Below are 12,062 nucleotides of genomic sequence, written 5' to 3'. Positions count from 1 at the left end.
CAGACAGGCACTATCCCACAGACCCATCCCACAAAAAGATCTCCAGTATCATTTCCCCTCACATCCCCAATTCTCCCACCAAACCAAGAACCAGCTACAAAGGAGTGTCCCATTCATCACCCAGCACCATCCTGGACTGGAACAACTGAACACCATCCTTCACCAGGGCTTTGATTATCTATCATCATGCCCTGAAATGAGGGACATCCTACCTGAGATACTTCTCACCACTCCTAAAGTGGTGTTCGTCACTCACCCAACCTCCACAACATCCTAGTTCATCCCTATGCCACTCCCAATCCCAATCCCTTGCCACAAGGATCATATCCCTGTGGAAGATCCAGGTGCAAAACCTGTCAAAGCCACCCATCCATCACTTCCTATTCCAGCCCTGTCACAGGTCGAAAAATTAGAAAGACAAGGAGTAAGAGGTGTAGCACATAGCTGGTTGTGTTCATGCCTAAAAAACCGCAGGCAGAAAGTATCACCTCAGTATGAATTCAACAAAATGAATAAAACAAGAAACAACTCCTTTCTTTCTAGAGAATTACCAACAAAATATGGTGTACCACAGGGCTCAATTTAGGTCCACTACTCTTCTTGATTTATGTGGACAACTTAGTTGAATATATGAGTCCCACAAAAACTATCCTGTTTGCTGATGACACTCACTGGATCCAGTCCAGAAACTCCGCAGTCCACAGCAAAAAGTTCTATGAAAAGACTTTCTGAGTGGTTCACAAAAAACAAACTCATTACAAATACTGAAAAAACTGAGTGTGTCGATTTTCACTTAATTCCTCCAACTAATCAAATGTCTATTCGAGCCCAATTAAAAAATGATCCCCTAGAAAATGTAAGTGTCACAAAATTTTTGGGTCTCTGGGTTCAGCAAGACTTAAAATGAGACACACATATAAATAACTTGTGTAGAAAACTATCATCTGTGTGCTATGACCTAAGAATTTTAAAGGCTACAACAAGCAAAACAACAGTACTGCAAGCATACTATGCACAGTTCCACTCACTAATCTGATATGGGATCATTTTCTGAGGATACTCAACTCACAGTATAAAGGTTTTTAGAATGCAAAAAAGAGCTTTAAGAATAATTTGTGGCCTTAAAAAGATGGAGTCTTGTAAATCCCATTTTACTGAGCTTGGTGTTCTAAATGTTCCAAGTTTATTCATTTATGAAACTATCTTGTTCACTAGGGACTACCTCCTGAAAACAGGCAAACTGATACAGAACAAAAATGTACACAACTATAGTACCAGAAGGGAATCAAATATACATCAAAAATATCACAGAACAACCACCTATCAGAGGAGCATTATTAAAATTGTTGTAATACTACACAATAAGATACCAGAGGAAATAGAAAATACTACTCATCCAATATTTAAAGCTAAACTAAAGGCATTTCTAATAAAGCACTGTTTCTATTCTGTCAGAGAATTTCTGAATAAGTAACAAAATTAATTTTAATAGGTACCTAATTTTAATTTGCCTACTATTTTGCTAATACTATGTATTACTGTAACTCATCTTTGACCTGTCCAATATCAATTGTGCAATTTGTGCTATACAGGGTGAAAAGTATTTAAACCGACAAACTCTGGGAGGTTGTAGGGGACATCAAAACAAATATTTTCCCTAGTGTCATTTTGTCCTATGAGGATTATTTAAACCGGTGGAGGCTGTATTACACTCTTCAGTTGTTAGAAGCCGTATTACGATCTTTAGTTGTTAGAGGGCTTATTACGCTCTTCAGTTGTAGGCAACTGCTGTCCACCAGTGTAGTAGTGCATTGTCTCTGTTTACTAATGGAGCGATACACCTGGAGTGAGTACACTGATGCGGTTGGTGCGTACAACGTAGCGCACCACAATGGGCGAGCCGCACAGCAGATTGATCAACAACAAGTGCGGTTCTTCATTAATGTGTGAGTCGGTGTTGTTGGGGACTGTTTAATTGCGCCATATCTGCTACCTAGGCCATTAAATGGCAGGCACTATTACAATTTTCTCATCATAGCATTGCCAGAATTGCTGGAAGACGTCCCGCTCCCTACAAGACAATGCATGTGGTTCCAACATGATGGGATGCCAGCACATTTCAGTCGTTGTGTGTGTCAATTCCTGGACCGACGGTTCCCAAACACATGGACTGGCAGAGGAGGTCCTGTACCATGACCTGCTCGATCCCCAGATATGTCCCCTCTGGACCTTTGTGTGGGGAGAGATGCGCAACCCTGTTTACACAACTCCTGTTGCATCAGATGATGATCTGGTAGCCCAGATAGTAGCAGCAGCAGGAACTATTCAAGATACTCCTGGGGTTTTTGCCCGTGTCAGACAGAACATGATCCGACGGTGTAAACTTTGTTTACATGTCAATGGAGGCATTTTTGAAAATCTACTGTAATTAAAATTGGGTGGTGTTAATGTGTTGTCTCTTGGTCATAAAAAAAATGGAAAAGTGTTTGTTGGTTTAATTAATTTGCCATCAGGGAAATCTTCCTCTACCGTTTTAAATACTCCTCATAGGAAAAAATGACATTAGGGAAAAATAATTGTTTTGAAGTCCCCTACAACCTCCCAGAGTTTGTCAGTTTAAATACTTTTCACCCTGTATGATAAAACTGGACCAATAAAAAATCAAATCAAATCAAATCAAAACCCCATCAGGGGATGGGCCACCTGTAAAAGCAGCCATGTCATTTACCAGCTCTGCTGCTTTTTCTATTGGTATGACTATCAACTACTAGCTGTCCACCAGGATGAATGGCCATTGCCAAACTGTGGCTAAGAGCAAAGTAGACCACACTGTGGCACAACATACAGCTGAACATAATACATTTGATGTCAATGGCTGCTTCACTACCTGACCCATCTAGATCCTTCTCTCCACCACCAGTTTCTCTGAACTGCACAGATGGGAGTTATCCTTACAACACATTCTCTGCTCCCATAATTATCCCAGCCTCAGGCTATGGTAACTACTGACCCCACTCCATCCACCAACAGTTTCCACTCCCCACTGTCCTATCATCTCCTCCCCATTCTCATCTCCCACCCCATTGATTTGCCCACCCTCTGCCAATGCATCTGCCCGTCTTCCCCTGCTCCTCTCCTTTCTTCCCCACCTCCATGTCCCACAACCTCCTGACACTGTGCCCATTGGCATTCTAGTCCCTGTAAACTCCACCAGACAGCATTTGTCTCTGTCCCCACCTGTACACTACTATCCCTTCCCCTTCCCAACCCCTCCAGATTGCTGCCTGCATCCCACATCACAGTTGGATTCCGGCCCGAGATTCTGGAGTTGGCGGTCATGTGTGCATGAGGTGTGATTGCTTGTGTGTATGAATGGTGTTTGTCTCTCTTTAACTGATAAATGCTGTGACTGAAAGCTTTATGTAAGTGTCCTTTAATTACAACTGTCTGCAACTTAACATGCCTTCTTTGCTGCAAGTAGCAATCTGTCTTTTCCTACATTACTAAAAGAAGTTATTCAGATAATTAAGGGAGACAAAAATTTAAATATGATTGGGGACTGAAATTTGATTGTAGGAAAATGAAAAGAAGGAAAAATAGTAGGTGAACATGGAATGAGGGAAAGGAATGAAAGAGGAAGCTGCCTGATTGAGTTTTCCACAGAGCATTATTTAATCATTGGTAACACTTGGTTTAAGAAACAGGAAAGAAGGTTTAATATGTGGCAGAGGCCTGGAGACACTGAAAGGTATCAGACTGATTATGTAATAGAAATACAGAGATTTTAGAACCATATTTTAAATTGTAGGACATTTCCAGGGGCAGATGTTGACTCTGACCACAATGTATTGGTTATGAACTGTAGATTAAAGCTGAAGAAGTTGTCAAAAGGTAGGAAGTTAAGGAAGTGGGGCATGGACAAATTGAAAGAACCAGAGGTTGTTGAGAGTTTCAGAGGAGGAACCATCAGGCAATGACTGACAACAACAGGGGAAAGGTAGAGAGTAGAAGATGAATGGGTAGTTTTGAGAAATGACATAGTGAAGGCAGCAGAAGATCGAATAAGTAAAAAGACAAGGCCTAGTAGAAATCCTTGGATAAAGCATTCCGTCTTCAGGCCACAAGTGGCCCATCGGGACCATCCGACCACCGTGTCATCCTCAGTTGAGGATGTGGATAGGAGGGGCATGTGGTCGGCACACCACTCTCCCAGTTGTTACGATGGTAGAAATCCTTGGATAACACAGGAGATATTGGATTTAACTGATGAAAGGAGAAAATACAAAAATGCAGAAAATAAAACAGGCAACAGGGAATACAAATTTCTAAAATATAAACTTGACAAGAAGTGCAAAATGGTTAAGCAGGAGTGGCTAGAGGTCAAATGTGAGGATTTAGAAGCATACTTCACTAGGGGAAAGACAGATTCCACCTGTAGTAAAATTAAAGGCACCTTTGGAGAAAAGAGAAGCAGCTGTATGAGTCTCAAGAGCTCAAATGGAAAATCAGTCCTATGCAAAGAAGGGAAAGGTGGAAGGAGTATACAGAGGGTCTAACCAAGAAAGATGTACTTCATGTCAACATTATAGAAATGGAAGAAGATGTAGATGAAGATGAGATGGTAGATACAATACTGCAAGAAGAATTTGACAGAGCACTGAAAGACCTACATTGAAAGAAGGCCCCAGGAGTAGAAGACATTCTGTCAGAACTACTGCTAGCCTTGAGACAGCCAGCCACGACAAAACTCTTCCATCTAGTGTGCAAGACGTATGAGACAGGTGAAATACCCTCAGAGGAATATAATAATTCCAATTCCAAAGAAATCAGGTGCTGACAGGTATGAATATTACTGGCCTAACAGTTTAATATGTCATTGTTGCAAAATACTTTCATGAATTCTTTACAGAAGACTGGAAAAACTGCTAGTTCCTTACCTCAGGGAAGATCAGTCTGGAGTCCACAGATATGTCAGAACATAAGAGGCAATACTGACCCTATGACTTCTGACTTCTTTTCCAAGATAGGTTAAGGAAAGGCAAACCTGCATTACATCATTTGTAGATTAAAGAAAACTTTTGACAATGTTGACTGGAATACTTTCTTTGAAATTCTGGTAGTAGTAGGGATAAAACACAGGGATCAAAAGGCTATTTATAGCTTGAACAGAAATCAAACAATGGAAAAGCCATGATGGAATGTAACAATATTATGGAAGGAAACTTGCCACTCACCATATAGTGGAGATGCTGAGTCACAGATAGGCACAACAAAAAGACTGTCACAAATAAGTTTTGGCCAGCAAGACCTTCATCAAAAACACACACACACACACAAACAAATTCTACTTGACATGACTACAGTATCTGGCAACTGAAGCCACATTGTGAGCAGCAGCACCAGTGCATGATGGGAGTGGCAACTGGGTGGGGGTAAGGAGGAGGCTGGGGTAGGGAGGGGGAGAGATGTATAGTAGGGGTGGGGGACAGTGAAATGCTGTTGGGGAGCACACAGGGACAAGGTGAAGAGATGGTAGGGCAGCTGTGTGCAGTCGGGAGGTTAGACAGAGGGCAGGGGTGAGGGGGAGTTAGCGGAAAAGGAGACAAGTAATAAGAGTTGGTGCGATGGTGGAATGAGGGCTGTGTATTCTGGAATGGGAACAGGAAAGGGGCTGAATGGATGAGGACAATGACTAACAAAGGTTGAGGCCAGGAGGGTTATGAGAATGTAGGATATATTGCAGGGAAAGTTCCCATCTGCACAATACAGTAAAGCTGGTTTTGGTGGGAAGGATCCATATGGCACAAGGTGTGAAGCAGACACTGAAATGAAGAATGTCATGTTGGGCAGAGAGGATGCTCTGCAACAGTGTGGTCGACTTGTTTCTTGGCCACAGTTTGTCAGTGGCCTTCAAGTTGACAGACAGCTTGTTGGTTGTCATGCCCACATAAGATGCAGCACAGTGGTTGCAGCTTAGCTTGTGGATCACATGACTGGGTTCACAGGTAGCCCTGCCTTTAATGGAATAGGTGATGTTTGTTGCCGGACTGGAGTAGGTGGTGGTAGGAGGATGTATGGGACAGGTCTTGCATCTAGGTTTGTTACAGGGGCATGAGTCATGAGGTAGAGGGTTGGAAGCAGGGGTTGCGTAGGAATGGACAAGTATATTGTGATGGTTCGGTGAATGGCAGAATAACACTGTGGGAGGGATGAGAAGGAAGTGGGCAGGACATTTCTCATTTCAGGGCATGACGAGAGGTAGTCAAAACCCTGGCGGAGAATGTACGAGTAATTCAGATGCTCCAGTCATGGATGGTACTGAGTTGCAAGGGGAATGCTCCTCTGTGGCCAGACAGTGATACTTTGGGAGGTGGTGGGAGACTGGAAAGATAAGGCACGGGAGATTTGTTTTTGTACAAGGTTGGGAGGATAATTATGGTCTATGACGGCTTCAGTGAGACCCTCAGTATACTTAAAGAGGGACCGCTCATCACTGCACATGCAACAATCACAGGTGGCTAGGCTGTAAGGAAGGGACTTCTTGGTATGGAACAGGTGGCAGCTGCCGAAGTGGAGGTATTGCTGATGGTTAGTAGGTATCGATGAAGCCAGCTTTTAGATTGGGGTCAGCATCTAGGAAGGTGGCTTTTTGGGTCCAATAGGACCAGGTGAAGCAATTGGGGAAGAAGCTGTTGAGGTTCTGGAGGAATGGGGATAATGTATCCTCATCCTTGATCCAGATCGCAAAGATGTCATCAGTGAATGAACCAGGTGAGGGGATTAGGATTCTGGGTGTTTAGGAAGGATTCCTCTAGATGGCCCATGAATAGGTTGGAATAGGATAGTGCCATGTGGGTACCCATCACTGTACCCTTGATTTATTTGTAGGTAATACTTTTGAAGGAGAAGTAATTGTGGATGCGGATATAGTTGGTCATGTTGACTAGGAAGGAGGTTTTTGGATTAGAATCCATCAGTTATTGGGAAAGGTAGTGTTCAGCTGTGGTAAGGGCAAGGGTATTACAATGTTAGTTTAAAGGGAGGTGGCATCAATAGTGATGAGGAGGGCACAGTGTGGTAAAGGGACAGGAACTGTGGAGAATCGGTGCAGGAAATGGTTGGTATCTTTTATATAGGAGGTTAGGTTCTGGGTAATAGGTTGAAGGTGTTGGTCTACAAGAGCAGAGATTCTCTCAGTGGGGGCATAGTAACTAGCCACAATGGGGAGTCCTGAATGGTTGGTTTTCTGGACTCTAGGAAGCATGTAAAAGGTAGGAGTGTGAGGAGTGATAGGGGTGAACAGAGAAATAGATTCTGGGAGAGGTTCTGGGATGGGCTTAAGGATTTGAGTGATTGGAGATCCTGCTGGATTTCTGGAATGGGGTCATTGGGGTGAGGTGTGTAGGTGGATGTATCTGACAGCTGGCGGAGTCCTTCTGGCAGCTAATGTTTGTGGTTCAAAACAACTGTGGTGGAGCTTTTGTCCACAGGAGCGATTATACAGTCTGGATCAGTTTTTACATGGTGGACTGCAGTTCTTTCTGCAGATGTAAGGTTAGTCTGCATGTTGAGGGATTTGTGGAATAATGGTGAGGTAAGGTTTGAGGCTAAGAAATTCTGGAAAGTTAACAAGGGGTGATTTGGGGGCAGCGGGCAGGGGTTGAATCACTGTTGGAAGGAGTGAACTAAGTCAGGCAGGGTTCAACATTTGTCTTTGTTTGAGCCTGACTGGTAGCGCTTGTGGTGAAAAAGTGTTTCCACCTTAGGGACCAGGAGAAGGAGATATCTTTAACAAGTCCTGCATAATTGAATTTGGGAATGGGACAAAAAGTGAGGCCTTTGGAAAGGACTGATATTTCTGTGGGGCTAAGGCTTCTGGAAGAAAGGTTCATTACTGTGTTTTGGGTCTATTTAGGTTCTGGATTCAGTATGGTGGTTGGAGTTTTGGAGGGTGTAATAAATGTAGCAGATCTGCGAGACAGGGTTTGTCAGCTATGAGGGCACATGGGGGAGGTTGAAGGTTTGGAATTTGTTGTAGAGGTGGTGGACAGTGGTACTCCAAGGTGGGAGTAGAAAGAAAACAGGGTGGAGAGAGATTATGGTCATTTGTGTGCAAGTTATATGTGTGTGTGTGTGTGTGTGTGTGTGTGTGTGTGTGTGTGTGTGTGTGTGTGTGTGTGTGTGTGTGTGTGTCTATGTTGCCTGTTTTTGACAAAGGTTTTGTTGGCCAAAAGCTCACTTGCCAACAATCTTTTTGTTGCGTCTATCTGCAACTCAGCATCTCCAATATATGGTGAGTAGCAACTATACTTTTCATAATATTGTTATATTTCATCCTCGATTTTCTACATGAATCATGTGCAAACATATTCCAGGACCTCATAAACAGGATAGGAGTATGAGCCATGAGGAAATTCTTTAGTTTAGACTTGAAAGTGCATTGATTACTGTCAAAATTTTTGTAATTCTTTAGGCAGCTTACTGAAAATGGACACCACAGAATACTGGTTGCCTTGCTGCATGTGGGTCAAAAGGAACAACCCAAATGCAAATTGGATTTATACCTAGTATTAACTGAGCAAAAGCTGCTAATTTGTTAATATCAAATGACATTAAAGACAATATGTATTTTGAGACCAATATCACCATGTCCAGACTCCTGAACAGGCATCAAGAAGAGGTTCACAATCTTACAGTGTACACAGTTCAGAACCAAAAAAGTTACCCCAGAATATAATGCCATATGTCATATGCAAATGAAAATAAGTGAAGTAAACTAATTTTTGTGTTGGACTGTCACTTATTGCAGATGCTGTTCTAATGGTAAATATAGCAGCATTCAATTTTTGAACAAGATTTCATGACAGCTTACGTACCCATCCTTCATAATCAGCATTTCAGTTTTAGTTGAATTATGTGTTAAAAAAATATAAAAACTGTGTCTTAGTGTGATTTAACATCAGTTTATTTTCTACAAGCCATGAACTTATATCTTGAACTGTGCTATTTGACTCCTGAGGCACCTACACTTAACCATCCCCCCCCCCCCCCCCTCATCACACTCTATGTCATAGCCATTCTCATTGCTGTTGAAAATGGTCTTTTACTGCTTGTTCATAAAGTATGAGACAAACCTGTTATGTCCTACTCACATTATTCAATAAAGGTCGAACTTCTGTACTAGTATTTTGTGATCAACAAAATCAAACATAGCATTTTCAGTTGTTCTAAAATCAATTTGTATGTTTGACAGAAAATTATGTGAGCTAAAATGATCAATTACTCTTACATATACAGCATTTTGAATAACTTTATCAAACATTGATGGCAACTAATACCAATATGGAGAAATGTACTGAGGAGTGACTGAAAGAATCCTGGGCTTCTTAAACCAGCCTGTGAAAGATGTGTGGCTGCCTACTTTATACAATTTTCTTATTTATTTTTCGTATTCTGCATTGCACAGAAGATAATTCCTTAAGACAGCAGGAAATGAGAATATGCAAAACAAGCTAGCTCATGTGTCTTCAAAATAACACAATGCAAGACACTTCTAACAAGGAAAGTACCTAAGCATGAGGAGCCAAAAACTGAATAACAATAGTTTTTAATTTTGAAGATATAGCTTTTCTACCACACTTGAAGGTTGTTTATCTGAAAATGGGTATAATTAATGTTTGATGTCTAAAGAATAAAAAACCATGCTGAGGAACAGTTCACTGTAACAGACAATTATGACCAGCAGATTCATAATAGATATAAATGAGGTATTATGTGGCTAAAACTAAAGATTTCCAGAATGAATTTTCACACTGCAGAGGAATGTGCGCTGATATGAAACTTCCTGGCAGATTAAAACTGTGCATCAGACCAGGACTCAAATCCTGGATCTTTGCTTATCATGGGAAAGTGCTCTACCAACTGAGCTGCCCAAGCATGACTCACAATCCATGCTCACAGCTTTACTTCTGCCAATACCCCATCTCCTGCCTTCCATGTTTCACAGAAGTCCTTCAGCATAAATTGTAGTACTAGCACCCGTGGAAGAAAGGAACAGTGGAGACATGCCTTAGCCACAGCATGGAGGAGCATTCCCAGAACGTATTTTCACTCTGAAGCATAGTGTACACTGATTTGAGACTACATGGAGTGAAACTTCCAGGACAGCTAGTCCTGAAAGTTATGCTGATGAACTTCTTTCAAGTTTAAAACTAGGAGATGAGGTACTAGTGGAAGTAAAGCTATGAGAATGGGTTATGAGTCTTCCTTGGGAAGTGTACTTGGTAGATCCCTTTCTCATGAAAAGCAAAGGTCATGGGTTTGAGTCCCAATCTGACATACAGTTTTGAACTGCCAGGAAGTTTCAGCTAAAGATATGCTTGAAAAAAAAAAAAATATGTTAATACATGCATTACATACAGAATCATATTTTCCAAAATAGAAGATTGCCATACTTTCTTCTTTCATTCATTATGATTAAAACACAGAAGAATGGCACATTTGACAAGAGCAACATGTACATATGCTACACCATTTTCAGTGTTTGTGCACATCAAAACCCACAGTGTTCAAATTATCAAATAATGCAAGAGGAATATCAACTTAGTAAGCATGTCTTTGCCACACATATTTTAACATAGCTCTGTATCTCGATGCACTTATTAGAGACATAATTGTTTTTATAAGCTTTTCTGCAATCCTCCTTTAGTTCACTGTTAGAGATTTCTTTACCTGTGCTTCAATTTCTGATGACATGTTACACTTGATATACATGTTCATAACAAATATGCTTCTAAATAAGTAAAATATGACTTACGTATATTTGCTAGCATTTTGAGTGTATCCCAATTAGTAAGGAACTGCATTGTTCCTTAAAGTTATGACATGACGTTCTGCACTCACAGCTCAATAAAGTACTCAAACCATAGTGTTGATCTGATCATACAGGTTGAAATGGTGTATCATACAGCCATGTCATGATAATTTGAAGGTCTTAATTTAATTGTTAGTGTTGCCGCCTTTGAAGCAAAAGGACCTAGTTTCAATTCCCAGTACTTCCTCAAATTTTCCCTGAAGTAGTCAGGTCTCATAAAAGGGCCACTCAGCCCTTGTGAGGTCAGATGAAGAGCTGCTTCAATAAAGAAGCAGCACCAGCATCATCAGGATTCATCTACTGGCAATAACATCTGGAAGGTTTGCTGACATGCTGATCATGTGTCCCATGATCATAGATTGCTCCTCATATTGCCCTATAGGCTGCAGTCAGTCAGTTGGAACAGGTCCAAGGCCTAATCTGTGAGCGGAATTTAATTTAATTCTGTTTACTCTGACTATTTCTACTCTGATATTTCATACTACAGATAGAGAGAGGAGAAGAAGAAATAACAAATGTTATACAAAGTGATGCAATGGCTGTTCTGGTTTCTGCAACAATAAATGATTCTTATCTTAATTAGAAAGTACTGTAACTGTAACAAAGCTGTACCTTGGTCTAGGCGAGAAATAGTTGTGTACTGGGCTGCAATATCCTCACGAGCAGCAATAGAATCCTGTACAAAATATGGAACTGTAACTTGATCTGGTTGATAATATATTGGTGACCAGTCAGGAATTGTACCCATGCCAGGTTCAGAATTTCCAAACTTTTCACAAAATGCGCCATATTGTGGTGTACTATGACCACAACGATGAGGATCATGGAAAGCCACATACAAAAAGAATGGCCTGCAAGGAAAAATTTGACAAATTTTAATGTGGTATTAAAATTATTAACAAAAAGTTCTGCATGGAAACCAAACAATGAAAGGTGTACAGTTAACCATTCACTGTATAGATGAATTGTTGAGATGGCAACAGGTGCAAAAACAAGGAAATCACTGCTGAGCTTTCAGACACTGTATTCCTTTAGAACTAACAAACAAGCACAAGTGTGCACACACGCACACACAAAACTACAATGTCCTGGACACCTAAACTGTGCTAGTGCTGCAAAAGAGCAAGAAACAGGGGGAAGGAAAGGATGAGGTACACAGAGGAGAGGCTGGGAGGGAGGGGCAGCAAGG

The 12,062-nt window shown here is 41.3% G+C and overlaps 1 protein-coding gene across 1 annotated transcript in view; it reads right to left on the bottom strand.

Moving 5' to 3' along the window:
* LOC126457571 (N-sulphoglucosamine sulphohydrolase) overlaps positions 1-12,062 on the bottom strand; it is a 132,854-nt gene that overhangs the window by 66,079 nt on the left and 54,713 nt on the right. Inside the window, exon 5 of the mRNA XM_050093994.1 lies at positions 11,486-11,724. Coding sequence (XP_049949951.1) covers positions 11,486-11,724 — 239 coding nt within the window. The remainder of the gene's footprint in view (positions 1-11,485; positions 11,725-12,062) is intronic.

The sequence above is a fragment of the Schistocerca serialis genome, chromosome 2, assembly GCF_023864345.2.
Source record: "Schistocerca serialis cubense isolate TAMUIC-IGC-003099 chromosome 2, iqSchSeri2.2, whole genome shotgun sequence".
NCBI lineage: Eukaryota > Metazoa > Arthropoda > Insecta > Orthoptera > Acrididae > Schistocerca > Schistocerca serialis.
This window is presented reverse-complemented; position numbering and strand designations above follow the sequence as displayed.